At 38.8% G+C, this 16,255-nt stretch overlaps 2 protein-coding genes across 2 annotated transcripts; both read right to left on the bottom strand.

Moving 5' to 3' along the window:
* Positions 1 to 45: 45 nt before the first annotated feature.
* On the bottom strand, positions 46 to 8,071 carry LOC134643095 (cholesterol 24-hydroxylase-like). Its single transcript, XM_065472011.1, has 15 exons — positions 7,868 to 8,071; positions 7,720 to 7,797; positions 7,474 to 7,555; positions 7,093 to 7,166; positions 6,255 to 6,341; positions 5,964 to 6,102; positions 5,699 to 5,809; positions 5,450 to 5,612; positions 5,185 to 5,250; positions 4,580 to 4,652; positions 4,190 to 4,274; positions 2,175 to 2,285; positions 496 to 584; positions 305 to 371; positions 46 to 222 (listed from the first exon to the last, which is right to left on the bottom strand). Exons 1-15 carry the CDS (start codon positions 8,014 to 8,016, stop codon positions 46 to 48), a joined length of 1,551 nt encoding a protein of 516 aa, XP_065328083.1. The 5' UTR covers positions 8,017 to 8,071.
* A 2,646-nt stretch (positions 8,072 to 10,717) lies between these two features.
* On the bottom strand, positions 10,718 to 15,556 carry LOC134643285 (cholesterol 24-hydroxylase-like). Its single transcript, XM_063495574.1, has 15 exons — positions 15,408 to 15,556; positions 15,250 to 15,327; positions 15,084 to 15,165; positions 14,813 to 14,886; positions 14,225 to 14,311; positions 13,923 to 14,061; positions 13,733 to 13,843; positions 13,469 to 13,631; positions 12,540 to 12,605; positions 11,864 to 11,936; positions 11,696 to 11,780; positions 11,398 to 11,508; positions 11,131 to 11,219; positions 10,950 to 11,016; positions 10,718 to 10,867 (listed from the first exon to the last, which is right to left on the bottom strand). The coding sequence occupies exons 1-15, from the start codon at positions 15,554 to 15,556 to the stop codon at positions 10,718 to 10,720; spliced, it is 1,524 nt and encodes a 507-aa protein (XP_063351644.1).
* Positions 15,557 to 16,255: the final 699 nt, after the last annotated feature.

Here is a 16,255-nt window from a genome sequence, read left to right as displayed (position 1 = left end):
TAGATTTTTTTTGTTTACATTAGTAAAGAGTAACCTATTTTTCTTCTATGGTCTACTATGACCATAAGTTGTCTTATTTTTGTAATCCCTGTGACTCAAAGTGCACAACACTCCACTCTTTGGTCTGAGTGTGCCAGCATCCAGGATGTCAAAGGTCTGTCCCGGGACAAGAGTGAAGTCAAACCTCTGGAGCAGTTTGGCCATCACCACTTTAGCCTCCATCTAAAAAACACAACAGCGCCCACAGAGATGAGTCAGTGTGTTTATAGGTGAGTGGGTCTTTACGTTATTTAATCATACTCACCTGAGCAAAGTTCTGTCCCAGGCACGAGCGAGGACCGAGGGCAAAGGGGTAGTAGCAGTAATAAGGCCTTGTTGAAAAGATAAGAGACAGCCTCAGTTACTGTGAACCATTTCACTCATCTTTTCTGAGATAAAGTGTGTGCAAACATTAAACGTAATAAAGTCAGCATAGTGAAACAGTGTGTTCTTTACTTGGGAGCATCTGGGTGAAATCTGTCTGGATCAAATCTCAGTGGATCCTTGAAGAATTTCTCCAGTCTCCCACTCACATAGAAGCTGAACTAAATATGAGAACAGTTTATTATTTATCTCAATTCCACGTAACTTGTTTTTTAAAGGACTTTTAAGCTGGTGGGGGGGCTGTTTGGGTTCTGTTTGAGTAAATGATTAGAAGCATAAGCCTCTATTTTAATATATATATAGAGAGAGAGATCCATCTTCAAAGCAGAAGGTATTAAAACATATTTAAAATCTACACAACTCACAAGAGCAATAAATCCTCCAGGTATGTGGATACCATCAATGACTATGTCTATTATACCCAGCACTCCCCATAATCTTACCATATATATTATTGTAATGAAGACATAAGAATAATTACATTCATTTCATATGAATTTACACTATAGTTCATACATGATACAATTTTTTCTTTAAATTCAATTTTTTTAAATGACAAGTTTTAGACAGGAATAGAAATCAAATCAATCAGTTTTACCCTTTAAAACCAGAGGTGTCAAACATGAGGCCCGGGGGCCAAATTGGCCCATGGCCATTAATATTACGGCAATGAAATTCAGTAGTAAGTAAACAATTTAATGACAGAAAAGTTCCTATTTTTCAACATCTACTATAGAAATTTCAGGGGTTTTGTTATTGTAAAAACAAAAACAGCAACAAAAATAACAACAAACAAGTCCTCAGTAAAACAAAATTTAAAAAAAGAAGAGAAAATCCATTCTGTTCTTGACAATGATCTTTTTACACATTTATTTCTACAATTTAGACTCAAAGAGTTGTGCTGATTTCAGTTACTAAAGAAGAATTTCTTAATCATGTAGAAAAACTGAGACATACTGTTGAAGCTGTACTTTCTTTTTCCCTATATTAATATATCTCAGGGACCAAAAATAGACCACTTTTTATGTAAAGTACTTTAAGATCATTTATTTTTTGTAATCCCTGTGCCTCAAAGTGCACAACACTCCACTCTTTGGTCTGAGTGTGCCAGCATCCAGGATGTCAAAGGTCTGTCCCGGGACAAGAGTGAAGTCAAACCTCTGGAGCAGTTTGGCCATCACCACTTTAGCCTCCATCTAAAAAACACACAGCACCCACAGAGATGAGTCAGTGTGTGTAAAGGTGAGTGGGTCAATGTTGACTCACACTGTCATCATCACCTGAGCAAAGTTCTGTCCCAGACACGAGCGAGGACCGAGGGCAAAGGGGTAGTAGCAGTAATAAGGCCTTGTTGAACAGACAAGAGACAGCCTCAGTTACTGTGAACCATTTCACTCATCTTCTCTGAGATAATAAAGTGTGTGCAAACATTAAACATAATAAAGTCAGCATGGTGACACAGTGTGTTCCTTACTTGGGAGCATCTGGGTGAAATCTGTCTGGATCAAATCTCAGTGGATCCTTGAAGAATCTCTCCAGTCTCCCGCATGTATAGGAGTTGAACTAAATATGAAAAGATTTAATTTCACATTTTAATCATAAGTGTTTTTGTTAGCAACTGTTTGAAATAGTTGAATAACAGTTGACCTGTTTTGTTAATATATTTGGTGCCAATTTCTTTTAAACATATAAACCTGAAACTCAGTTTCTCTTTTAGAGTTAGAAACATGTTAAAAAGAAAAGTAACTCACAAAAACACTGAATCCTCCAGGTATGTGGATACCATCAATCACCATGTCTTCAGCAACATCACGAGATGTGCCCGGAGCTGTGGGGTAAATTCTCAGAGTCTCTTTCAGCACCTGAAGGAAGGTTACAATGAGAGGGTAACCCCGCCCCCGACACACACACACACACACACACATTAAGGATTGTACATTAATATACGTTATTGTGAAAACTGTTGTCGGAACCATACTGAAATTAACCAGATAAATATTTTATATTGAGAGAGTGAGCGTGTGCAAATGGCTAACAAACAGCCATTATAATTCATCATACATTGAGAATAGCAGACAAATCAACAATGCACCTGTTCCAATTAATGGATAATTAATATTATACTGAACACAGTCCAAAAGATTCAATAAGCCACATCAGTGTCTACTGTTTACTATCATAGCCAAGTAGCTAACAAAGGTAAACAGAAGTTTTCCCAATCCCTGCTAATGAATGTTATCTTGTTTCAGGATACAGCCCTAGTTTGTTGGTTTGTTTTTATTTTGTTTTATTTTGCGAGCTGGTTATTAGCTCTAGCCAGCCAGAGAATCCCCCGCGACGCCACCCCTCTCCTCCCTGTGTGGCAAGCAGCAAATGGGCAATAGAAAACTGATCGGTGCCCATGCAATCCCCAAAATGTGCTGGCATGATGTCGGCTCAGCGTGGGTCCGAGCAACTTTTTTGCCGATGCCATGATGCCACCACCACCACGATGCTGCAACTGCCCATGTCGCCCATATCAAAAACCACCACCGCATGCAGGAACATAAAAATTAGGGGTGCAACAATACTCATATCGATATTGAACCGTTCGATACAGTGCTTTCGGTTCGGTACGCATATGTATCGAACAATACAAAATTTAATTTATTTTATCAACTTTTCTTCTGACGATGCTGTCTGTGTTGAGAGCTCAGTGGATCTGCGTTCGACTACTCCGCCTAGGCTGCACTGTCGAGTGCAGATCCACTGAGCGCAGCGCAAGCTAGCGAGACAGAAGTTGCTCGTTGCAACATAGCAAATTGAACCTCCCCCACCCTCATTCAGATCTGGCCTTTGGAACTATTTTGGTCTTCATGTGAAGTATGACCCTGAAGGTAAGCGCCTCATGGACAAAAGTAAAACAGTATGTCGGATGTGCCACGCAATGCTCAATTACATGGGTGGGAACTACTGCGTTAGCGCAGTTTGCTCGTTAACGTGTTGACGCCGTCCAGCCCTACGCACGGGGCGATCCGCGGTAGCTCGTTAACGGAGATTTGCCGTGTTGTGGCGTTAACGTCATTTCAACGAGATTAACGCTGAGAGCACTAGTGGGAACACAATGAATATGACTGCACATTTACTCCGACATCATCCTAGTGCAAAGACAAGTGGAAGCAGACAAAAACAACAAGCAGGCATGCTACAAACTTTACCCGAGTCATTTAGACAGCCGTTAGCACATGATTCTCCTTATGGGGACCTGATATGTTTAATATGCTGCTGAGAATATACCCCAGAAGAAGCGTATAGTATAGCTTTTATTTTGGAAAGAGCCATTTCTCTGTAATAAACTCTCTTTTCCAAAGATGAGGGATTTCTCGATCAGATAGATTTATTTTTTTTATTACTTTGTTGTTTCAGCAACATTAAATTTAAAAACTGTACTTTTGAGTTAAAATATATATTTGTAATTTTAATAAATAACAAATTAAAAAGGCATGAACATTTTTTTGTATCGAAAAAATATCGAACCGTGACACCAAAGTATCGAACCGAACCGAACCGTGAATTTTGTGTATCGTTGCACCCCTAATAAAAATGTGTCCTTTAACCCCCATAAGGAAAAGATTTTGACATGACACTGATGCATGAGTTTCAGCGCACCGGTAATAATTTTTTATTGACAAAACTAAGCAACCTTAATAATCACTTAGACTCTGGCAGACACAAATGCACAAAAAAGTTATTAAAATAAATAAAGAAATAAATGTACCGCATGTACCTGTGACAGGTAGACCAGCTCTCCTAAGTTGTCATAACTTATGTCACGTTTCATCCCAATGACATCATCGACCTCTTTCTTCGCTCTAAGAAATAAAAATACAATTTAGAAAACCAAAAATTTTTGATGTTTGATATTTGGATGGCTCAAATTAGAAGGAGTTGTTTTCACACAACGGGTTGACAATCAGATCTGAGGGACACACTGAACTAGAACTAGGATCTATCAGACTGACTGTACAACAAGTGTGTCACGGCAAGAAGATTTCTGAAGATCTCACAGACTTTTGTTTAAGTCCTCTTTACTGGTTGAACCTACAAGGTCCTATCAGCTGATGTTTCAGGTTATATTCATGCAAAAATATAGAAAATTTTCTGTTTGACTTCTTACTTCTCCAGTATTTCAGGATGTCTTCCAAGCTCCATGATGCAAAAAGCCAGTTGATTGGCTGTTGTTTCTTGGCCTAAAATGTTACCAGTTTGTCAATAATGCGTCAGAATATTACCTCAAAAGGAAACAGCCATGCAACTCTCACTCAAGAGGTTGTAATCCTAATTTCCACATCACAAATGTGAGTCTTAAAAGCCTAGTTAACTTAAAACCAATAATGTCATTATGTAACAAAAACAGATCATATGTTTCTTTTTCTTGGTTGCTATTTTACTCATTTGCAAATGTTATCGTCCCGGTCACACAAAGTTTGAAAAGAGTAATAAATATGTATTTTTTGCATTTGAGGCAAACAGTCAGTAACACAGGAACTAGAGTTGTGTGACACAGTGTGTGTGGAGATATTATGCAGCCCCTCTGGATAAGCATATATCAGGATGCTCTACCATTAACATTAAACTGCAGCACACAGCAGCAGGATACAAATTCACAGACACCAGTGGCCATACTGTGTAAAACTCTTCAGTGCAGTGAGCTTCGTCTGACGCTACAAAGAAGCTTCCAGCTGCATTTCACACATCAAAGCTGAAACAACAGAGACTCACCTGCAATGAAAAATGTCACAAAATTGTCCAGCATAAATTCTTCATCTTCTTCAGTCATGTTTTCCTCTGAAATGAGAAGAGAATGGACAGATACACTGATATTTAACTTCTCCTGGTTTCCACCATTACTTACAAACCACATGCACCATACTGAGAAGGCATCAAAAACTGTGGGTCACATTTTTGTTTTATTCACTTTGTCTCATCACAAAGAGAATAAAATATTGCTCTAGTCTAGTCTAATGTGAAATTTGGGGACTCCAACCTTGGCTTGCAGTTTTGATGATTTGTGTCAGGATGTCTTTGGGGACCTCGTCACCGTTTTGCATGGCGGTCTTTCTCTCACTGATCCACTTGGCTCCAGTTGTACGGAGCAGGCGGCACGCTTCCCTCACCTCATTAACGTATCCTCTGTTCTTTGGATTGTACTGGAATGGCAGACTGAAGGGTTTAGCATTCTGACAACAATGTTCCTGGCAGACATACTGCATAACAACAAACACTGAAGTAATACCTCAAAAAATCTGTCTCTAAGATAGGTAACCATTCCTTTCAGACATGTCTCAATGGCTTTAGGGAAAGGTGAACTATTCTTCAAGAGGTCCATGTCCACCCCAAAGGCAACCTGAAATATCAAGACATGGATGGACCTGCACTCACACTTACAACACGCTCAGAAACTGGATAAAAATAAATTAAAAAATAAAAGCGTGTGCCTTCATCAGAATTAAGAAAAAAAACAAACAAACATGTTGCATCTGTAAAACTGACTATGATACCTTACTAATAACATCCAGGGTGACACAGTTGACAAGATGGAGCATATTAGCTTCTGTTTTACTGTCAGCAAGCTCTGCAAGTTTATCCATCAGTTTCTCTGCCCTCTCATTGAAGGTTCCCATTAGACCTCTCAGATACCTGGAAGTAATGATAGCTTTAGACGGAGAAGCAGCAATTAAAGGATTATCAACAACACTGATTTATATCCAGTATGACTGTAAATACTGGATATTAACAGGTAGCTCAACAGACACTTTATTCTGGCATGTTGCTATAATTCCATAACTCACAGGCTGCTGAACGCAGGGTCCATGATGCGTCGCTGTTTGTACCACTGCTCATGATCCCGTGCTGTTACCAGCCCATTTCCAAAGAACCTGAAAAAATATTGAGAGAATGAATAAAAAAATAGCAAAATATGATTGCAACACAAATAACTCTGTAAAGTCAGATGTTGAACACATTACATTGTCACAAAGCAGGTTTTATTATTATGCTTTGTATTATTTTCATAGTAAATTACTGCTAGCATAGCTACACAGCATGTTAAGTTACTGCTGAGTTGCATTTAGTTTGAACAATAATGTATGGATACATAAATACAAACTACTTGTGGTCAGAAGTTTACATATATTCATCAGGGGCATGAATGTTAAGATCATGTTTTAATGATTTCTTTGAACTTTTCTTTCTCTGGGGTGGAAGATTGTACAGGATACAACTGGCTTCACAAGTGTGAATAAATTTCACAGAGGGTCAAAATTATACAAACATCTTCAAATATCTACATACGCTACACTCCAGCTGAAAACAGTATGTCCAGATGAACAGAATCAACTTTCTCATACACTGTAGATACTTCACCACCAATTACTATAGCATTTATGAGTGGATGTATATTTTTGCCCCCTTTACAGATTCAAGAAAATCCTATATAAATACTAACTGTACAATCAATTCCTATTTTCTAAAGTCAGCAGAGAAGTATGCTGTACAATCATTCCACCCTGGAAAAAGAACAGTTTAAAGAAATAATTAAAAGCCCAAAATTACCATGACATTCATGCCCATGATGACTGAATACACGTCTGAGCACAACTAAATGAATCAGATAATGTGATACATCACCTTTGACCAAACAGGTTGAAGAGTCTTTTATAGGCAAACTTATCTTTGGGGTATTTTGGGGACATCAGGATTTCCTGAAACAGAAACAAAATGACACAAAAGTTTGACAAAGAAGAAGAAGAAGAAGAAGAGGGCTTTAAATGTGAACAAGTCCCAAAAAGGCCAGTAGCTGCACTGTTTATTAGCAGGGACCTCTGCCAACAGGATTCATGGGTGCACTTTCACACACAACAGGTTTGTTGCACTGTAGTCATTTTAAACTGAAACAGCAGAGATACACAGGTACTGCTAATCACAATAATTCACAGATTTACAGAAATAGACCCTTTATTAATGACACCAGTGTACTGATGTGAAAACAGTCAAGTAACAAGTGTTTACCTTGGTGGCCTCTGGACAGTACGTACACAGTGAAACGGAGTGAAGCACATTTATCCTGTAAACAGGTCCATACTTCTCGGCCCTGCAGGTGACATCTTAATTAAACCTTTAAAGGCGCATGATATTAATAACGAGATTCTGTAAGTACTGTAATACAAAGAGTACAGTAAGTACTGTATTTGTTGTATAGGCAGAAATTAACTCCCTAACCCCCTTTTCCGCATAAAAACATTGTTTTAAACTTACCACTCCAGAAATTTGTCGTGTATAATTCCGTCATTTTTCATCGCCTTCAACATCGTTGATGAGTGTCCAAAGAAAAAACTGAGGAGGAAACAGCGAGTTACTCTCAAGTAATGTCCGCATAACTGCTTCAGCCGACGACTTTTCCTACCTGTCCCTCGGCGGCCCGGGGATGTGGTCATACTTCATATGAATGTATTTAATGTACAAGCAGTAGCCAAGAAACGCAATGACGAGCAGAAAGAAGAGAAACGTAAGTGCCCGAGCAGCCAGGCTCAGAAGCAGGCTGGAAAGTGCCATCCTGGAAAATGTCCCGGAGACGTCCGTGTTAAAGGTGGTTGTCCTTTCAGTTAGAAAGTCCACGATCAGATAAAAACAGCGAGCCTGTTATCAGTGACTCTTAAGACGGAAGTAGCGTACGCAGTTCAGAACATTAAGACGACGAGATTTAAGAGAAGCGTCTTAAAAGTGTCATAACTCTATATTACTTGATCTAAAAGTATAAACGACGATTTACAAGTGCATACAAGATTGTGAATATTCACATGTGTGCTTCAATCCACACACACATAGAAAGTCACTTAAACACATTGTAACAAGTGTCACCTGGCAGTTTGTTGCTCTCTGCCAGGTGATTGGCTGAAGAGCTATGAAAAGGTAGTGAGTGGGTGTGTGGGGTGAAGTCAGCGCTCTTCTGTGGAAAAAACCAGAGGCGATTAATTCACTCGGGTGCGAGTGGGTATACTGTCGGTAAGAGACTTTTGCCATTTTGTTTGGATCATTTGTTATTGTAGGTGCCCATTTTTAATGTGTGTCGTTGGACTTTTTTAGTGTGACCACGAGTTTTAATAGAAGAATTGATCAAGCCCTAGATCGACTGCGCGCAGGGAGACTGATCAATATTGTAGGTATATTGAGTGTGTGTTTTAGCTTTGTGATTTTGAATGGTTTCATAAAATTGATATTTTATTGTGTAATATTTTAATCCATAATGTTGTTTGTGTTTTTCAGCTGTGCTGTCTCTGCTGTCCTTTTTTTTTTTTTTTTTTCGTTCTTTTGATTGATTTGGAATTTTGTTTTGGTTAGTCCGTCCAGCCGTAAAGACTGTTATTGATTGTGAGTGAGTTGTGTAAGGGCGGACTAACCACCTCCTTTGTTTTTTGTTTATTTGTTTGTGCCACTTCCCTTTATATTCCAGATTACAGGTCATGCATAGCGCTGCTTCCCAGCTGTGCTGAGACCCGAATTGTTTGCAGTGCGTGCCACAGGTAAATCGATTGCAGTGTCGCTAAACGGGGTGTAACGGTTTGCAGTGTTATTTTTCACACCATTTATGTGGTAAGTCTCATGTGCAGCTGGGATATCAGCAGGATGTTGTAAGTCCTGTCTAGAAGTAACTGGGAATTTGTAGGTTTAATTAATGTAATAAATAATCAATTTATTTCTTTGCCCCGTTTACTCATCCCTTGTCCTCTGTTACAACATGTAAGTGCTTTACAAATGCCTGTAATCAAAACCTGAATATATACAGTCCATAGATGTTTAAGTTTAATTGATCAAATGTGAAAATAGAAACATGAGTGATGTTCTTTTCTCTCCCATAAAGAACATTAAATGCAGGGATGTGAACACGTCACATGTGAGGTTTGGAGACATTTCTCAGCTTTTATGCTTTGCACAGATTCCTAAATGTGTGATGCATTCAAGTGGCAACATTATGGTTCCAGCAGCACGTACAGTATCTGTAGGTGTTTTCTCTTCTGAGAAGTCTAATAAAAATAGTCACGTAAAGACCACTAATCCTGAACGACTGAATTGGGTGATAAATTACAATATTGATTTATATTCAGTAATATTATCTTATTTGCATGTAAACTGGTATGTTATTCATGTTTTTATTGTGCATGTAGTTTCACCCCCACTTTCTGTTCTTTATATAGTTTATTGAATGAAGTCATTGAGGGTCACACACACACACACACACACACACACACACCTGGATATTTGCTGTGTTGAGTTTGTATATAGTAAGAAAAATGGTTTTCACTGAAGCTCCATCATCTTCAAGTCTCACAGGATGGTGTTGACGTTTTTTGCAAGTATGGCCCGAGACAGTCTCTCCAATCATGTTTTAACAGGTCGAGTGTTTCTTACAATAAACAAACAGGCTGACATTCAGATATTCACCATATAAAAGGACATATTAGCAAATCTTGTGAACTGTTTGCAACCGATTTACAGAATAGATTTTGGAAAGTGCTCAGTAAATTCATTTTAGCAATTTAACCCCCCCCCCCCCAAAAAAAAACCAAACAAAAAAAACTTTAATGAAACAGTTTTCATTCTATATCAGGGGTGGCCAACTCCAGGCCTGGAGAGCCGGTGTCCTGCAGGTTTTAGATCTCACCCTGGGTCAACACACCCGAATCAAATGATTATTCATTATCAGGCCTCTGGAGAACTTCAAGACATGTTGAGGAGGTAATTTAGCTATTTATTTTGCAGGTTTTGGATCAAGGACACATCCTAAAATCTACAGGACACCGGCTCTCGAGGCCTGGAGTTGGACACCCCTTCTCTATTCTGTTTCACTTGAAATTCACAAGTGATTTATTGTTCAAAAATCTGAACACAAATACGATTCTATTTTAAATATAGTTGTGTGTGATGTACTTTTTTTGGCCACGTGTCAGTAATGCCATTACCACAAGATCTAAATTAAAGACATTTTCAATTTATTTTAATTTTACATAAAATTTTGACATCCAGAATTAAGTTAATGCTATAGGCACTAAAAATCCTGTAGTAGTGATGGGGAAAAAAAAATAAACCCCAAAACCTATGTTTTCATTATTGCAATAAACACAAATTACATTGCATATTATAACAAATTCAGTTTAATGCTTTTAATGTGTTTTTTTTGTTTTGTTTTTTCGTTTACATTAGTAAAGAGTAACCTATTTTTTCTTCTATGGTCTACTACCACTTATGCGATGCTGCCTTATTTTCTGTAATCCCTGTGACTCAAAGTGCACAACACTCCACTCTTTGGTCTGAGTGTGCCAGCATCCAGGATGTCAAAGGTCTGTCCCGGGACAAGAGTGAAGTCAAACCTCTGGAGCAGTTTGGCCATCACCACTTTAGCCTCCATCTAAAAAACACAACAGCGCCCACAGAGATGAGTCAGTGTGTTTATAGGTTAGCGGGTCTTCACATTATTTAGCCATACGCACCTGAGCAAAGTTCTTTCCCAGGCACGAACGAGGACCGAGGGAAAAAGGGTAGTGGTAGTAACAAGGCCTTGTTGAACAGATAAGAGACAGCCTCAGTTACTGTGAACTATTTCCTCATTAGATAATAATGACCAAAAGACAAGAATAAAACATGTCAGCATGGTGAAAGTGTGTTCTTTACTTGGGAGCATCTGGGTGAAATCTGTCTGGATCAAATCTCAGTGGATCCTTGAAGAATCTCTCCAGTCTCCCACTCACATAGAAGCTGAACTAAACATTAGAACAGTTTATTTATTCATCTCAATTCCAGGTAACTGTTTTTTTTTTCTTTTTTTTTTTTTTTTAAAAGGACTTTTAAGCTGGTGGGGGGTATGTATATCAAACGGAGGCTTACCTTCTACTTTAAAGACAGAAGCATATTAAAAAATGTAAAATCTACACAACTCACAAGAGCAATAAATCCTCCAGGTATGTGGATACCATCAATGACCATGTCTTCAGCAATATGACGAGAGGTGCCCGGAGCTGTGGGGTACATTCTCAGAGTCTCTTTTAACACCTGGGGCGAGATCACAAGGAATACAGCTTGTGTCATAAAAAACAACAAGTATAAGTGAGTATGTTAACTGTCGATGCAGCCTTTCATTGTTAGTTGATGAACTTTGAATCCATGACATTTAAATTTAAAAAAAAAAAAAAACAAAAAAAAAAACGCATTACCACCATTATCAAATTTCCATATGTACCTGTGGCAGGTAGACCAACTTGCTCAGGTCATCGTAGCTTATTTCATGTTTCATCCCAATAACATCGTCCACTTCTTTCTTCACTCTGAGAAATGAGAAAACTCCATAAGAAACCAAAGTTCACTTGTTCTATTGGAAACTGATGTCTGCTATATCTTGAGTTCTTACCTTTCCAGTATATCAGGATGTCTTCCAAGTTCCATGATGCAAAAAGCCAGCTGATTGGCTGTTGTTTCTTGGCCTGAAATAGCACAAATGTTTTAAAATTGAATCACAATACCACCTTAAAATGAACCAACTCACTTAAGCAGTTGTATTCTTATTATCTACACAAATCTGCTGACTGAAAAATTAAGTGAAAGCAGTTCCAACATAAACTATATATAAAAGACGCTTCTGTTTTTCCATTGCTTAGCTTTTTCGAAACTAGAGATCACAATTAGTATGTAGATCTGACGGCGTAAACAACACTGGACATTCATGAGGAAAGGACCAAAGACACCATAAATAAATGTATATACAAAGACAACATTAGAAAGAATGCAGGTTTAAGGCACTGCCATATAGGTGTCACTTTTCAGACCTAGAAACTATTTCCATTTTTTATATACAGTCTGTTGTAATGCACAGCTCATCTGGTCAATAATTTATGCTCGTGTGCATTATATGCACGCTGCGAATAACTAGATCATTACTCGCCAGTAAATACAATTATATAAAAATTCACACTAAAGATAGTTACATCATGGCCACAATGTGAGGTGCAGGAGCCTGTCACTGGAGGAGGGACGGGTCTGTCACACAGCATTTTAAACATTAAAGCTGAAAAACAGCAGAAACTCACCAGCAATGAAGAATGTCACAAAATTGTCCAACATAAACTGCTCATCTTCCTCAGTCATGCTTTTCTCTGAAATAAGATCACTGACACGTTAATTCATGTTTGATTTCTTTCTCTGTCCTTTACAAGCCCCGCATTTAAAAATTGTTAGTCATCTATTTATATTCTGCCTGTGTTCATGAAGAGATACAAACACAAACCTCGGCTAATACGATGGTAGGATGATAAATAATTAATTTACTGCATATTTGAGAGATTCTTTTGTCACAGCAGCTGAAATGACAATGAAATAATGTGGGCTGTGTAGCCATCCTCTTGTGTTCATTTGACCAGATTAAGAAACAATTACATTGTAAGTAAATTAGTAGTACAGGAATGGAGACAAATTATACTGCAAATGATTTTAAGTACAGCCTAAAATGGTAAATGGCCTGTATTTGTATAGCACTTTACTAGCCTTTAGCCTAAGTACCATAAAGTAGTGCACAATTACATTTTAATTTCACTTTAAAACAATATTTCCCCATCTTACATTTTAAGTGCACAGGCTGCATTTAAAATGACTTTTTACTTCTTACATGTTGATGTGCACGGCTGATGTTATATTATTCAATTATCCTCTTATTTTACCACGCGCAAGAAAAAAAAAGCTGTATAAAATGGCAAAGTAGTAAACTTACTAAGAATAACTGAGTAAGCGATTAAGCAAACAAACCACAAAACACACAAGAGCTACTGCAGCAGGCTGCCACGCAGCATGGCGCCGTCCCACACGCTGAGAATGTGATGTCTTTTCATTTATCTTCATTGTATTTCTTTACTCTTTGTGTAATATTGATAGCAGTTTAAAATCTCTGCTCTGTCCCGTGAAAAAGATTCTTTATTATTGCTCTTATCCAGTCTAGTCAAATGTCAGATTTAGGGATTACAACCTTGGTTGGCAGTTTTGATGATTTGGGTCAGGATGTCCCTGGGAACCTCGTCACCGTTTTCAATGGCGATCTTCCTCTCGTTGATCCACTGAGCTCCAGTTTTACGCAGCAGGCGGCACGCTTCCCTCACCTCATGAATATACGCTCTGTTCTTTGGATTGAACTGGAATTGCAGATCGAAGAATTTAACATGTGTCACTGTTAACAAGGCTTTTGTCGAACATACTTCATATTAAACAAAAAAAGAATCTATATCTCAAATACCTCAAAAAATATGTCTCTAACATAGGTAACCATTCCTTTCAGACATGTCTCAATGGCTTTTGGGAGAGGTGAAGTGTTCCTCAGCAGGTCCAAGTCCACCCCAAAGGCAACCTGAAATTTATCAAGAAAAAGGTTTACACATACACACACTCAGCCTTTGGAAGCTGTAAAACTGACTGTAATATAAAACCTTAGCAATAACATCCAGGGTGACACAGTTGACAAGATGGAGCATATTAGCTTCTGTTTTACTGTCAGCAAGCTCTGCAAGTTTATCCATCAGTTTCTCTGCCCTCTCATTGAAGGTTCCCATCAGACCTCTCAGATACCTGGAAGTAATGATAGCTTTAACCGGAGGAGCAGCACATTCAGGACATCCCAACAAACTATCACAGAAATTCATTAAAGGATAATGTTGCACAGAAAAAAAGGGAAATGTTTCCAACCCTGGACAAGTGGTTAATCACAGACTGTGATAAATGTGAAACTCACAGGCTGCTGAATGCAGGGTCCATGATCCGGCGCTGTTTGTACCACTGCTCATGATCCCGTGCTGTTACCAGCCCATTGCCTAAGAGCCTTCAAAGAAGACAGTTGGGAAAATACTTTTTCACAAATTTGAAAAAAATTTTTTTTTAAACAGTTTGGCATTGTCAGCTGATTTTTACTTTGTTGAACTGACATTACAGGATAGTTTTATACCGGTCTTAATCTTAGTAAAAGGAATTGAACAAACCACAGTATCACAAAGCTCACGTCTTCCACTAGATATTGGTAAATGAACGCAAGTCACACACTGGTATCTGCTGATATCAGCCTTATTTGACTGATACCAACTAAACTCAAAAAAGTGGGGGGGTTAGCGTGTTATTTACCCTGGACAGGTCACCATCCTGTTAATCTAACCTGTGCTCAGAGAGAACCCAAGCACACACATGGAGAACATGCAAACCCCACGCAGAAAGGCCGGGCTAGGTGTTGGATTTAAACCCAGGTCTTTCTTGCCAACTCTCCTCTTGAATTAGTGTATCCTTATAAAAAATTAAAAGCGACTGAAGCAGACTGATAAGTCAGTGTTACCTTTGACCAAACAGGCTGGCAAGTCTCTTGTAAGAAAACGTATCCTTGGAGTACTTTGAGGACATCAATACTACCTGAAGCCAGAAGCAAAACGACAGAAAAACATTGAACAGAAAGAGGACTTAATGCCAATTTTATCAAGAGTTATGCTTATTGATACAAAACAAACTTCACTATTTCACAGTCTGAGGTTAACTGCAGGATTTGTACCAAGCACGTCCACGAGTGCACTTTCATACTATTTTTGGGGAATGCTGTTGTAGCCGTTTACCTTTGTTGCCTCTGGACACGACACAGACACTAGAACATAATGAAGAGCATTTATCCTGCACACAGGCCCATACTCCTCTGCCCTGTAAACGATACGTTTAAACATCATTACTGACACTCACGTGCTATTTTCAACTGCACAAAAACATAGTTTGTACTTAACTTACCACTCCAGGAATTTTTCATGTACATTTCCGCCATTTTTTAATATCCTTGAAAACGTCGGCGAATGTCCGAGGAGAAAACTGGGAATAAGGGCTTTAAATTAACAAGATCAGTCCCACATAATGTCAGCACAAGTGTTTCACCCAACAACTTTACCTACCTGTCCCTCGGTGGACCGGGTATGTGATCATATTTCATATGAATGTGTTTAACGTACAAGCAGTATGCAAGAAACGCAACGATAAGCAGAAAGAAGAGAAATGTAAGAGCCTGAAGTGCCAAAGTCAGAAGTGTGCTGAAAACTGCCATCCTGATGGTTGTCCTTTCTGTTAGGAAGTCCGCTGCGGATAACGCCGCAAAAGGTCCCTCTTTTAAGACTGAGAGGCGACACAAAAGGGCCTCAGGGGGTCACAAGCTGATGTACTCTTAGTGGGAAGGTTGTGTCAAGAAGGGCATCCAGCGTAAAATCTGTGCCAAATCAAACATGCAGATCCACCCACTGCTGTGTTAACAAACGAGCTGTTCATCAAGCACTCCAAGAATAACAGTTAATGCAACACTTGATCATTACACTGTGACACAAGGTCAAGTAGATTTCAAGGATATAAATCAGTCTGTTCAGACCGTGCAGAAAATAGAAACCTCTTTTTTTCCTCCAAGTGAGGAAGTAGGATATTTAAATATGTACTCTAATTAATTCCTTGCTCAAGCACACTTCAAGCAGGACAGTGTACAGAGACACACCAAATGATCGAAGCTGTCAAATGACTTCTTCTTCTTCTGAGCTCCAACAATAGCTGTGCTCTGGTTCTCAAACAAATAGTACTACACCTCTGATTGTGTCTCCATGTCACCTGCTATGGAATAAACAGAAGTGGGAACAGGTGCACTGAAGAGGCAACAAAAAGACAACCCCCACAATGGGTGAAGGATACAGTCCATTGCTCTCTCCTTATCTTTCCTGACTGACTTTTCTCTAGTTTTAGGGTCCTCGTCACTACACTAGGG

This window comes from Pelmatolapia mariae, linkage group LG15 (assembly GCF_036321145.2).
Source record: "Pelmatolapia mariae isolate MD_Pm_ZW linkage group LG15, Pm_UMD_F_2, whole genome shotgun sequence".
Lineage (NCBI taxonomy): Eukaryota > Metazoa > Chordata > Actinopteri > Cichliformes > Cichlidae > Pelmatolapia > Pelmatolapia mariae.
Note: the sequence above shows the minus strand (reverse complement) of the source record. Positions and strands in the feature narration are given on the sequence as shown.

Bases quoted from the DNA above. Each gene is read 5' to 3' on its own strand.
- LOC134643095 (XM_065472011.1), bottom strand. From the start codon at position 8,016: ATGGCACTTTCCAGCCTGCTTCTGAGCCTGGCTGCTCGGGCACTTACG. The intron at 5,251-5,449 runs GTTGGAGTCCCC...TTCTCATTTCAG, and splicing joins CATCAAAACTGCAAGCCAAG to AGGAAAACATGACTGAAGAA. The intron at 4,275-4,579 runs GTAAGAAGTCAA...TTTATTTCTTAG, and splicing joins CATCCTGAAATACTGGAGAA to AGCGAAGAAAGAGGTCGATG.
- LOC134643285 (XM_063495574.1), bottom strand. From the start codon at position 15,556: ATGGCAGTTTTCAGCACACTTCTGACTTTGGCACTTCAGGCTCTTACA. The intron at 11,509-11,695 runs GTACATATGGAA...ATCTCGCCCCAG, and splicing joins AGTTGGTCTACCTGCCACAG to GTGTTAAAAGAGACTCTGAG. The intron at 10,868-10,949 runs GTGCGTATGGCT...TGTGTTTTTTAG, and splicing joins TGGGAAAGAACTTTGCTCAG to ATGGAGGCTAAAGTGGTGAT.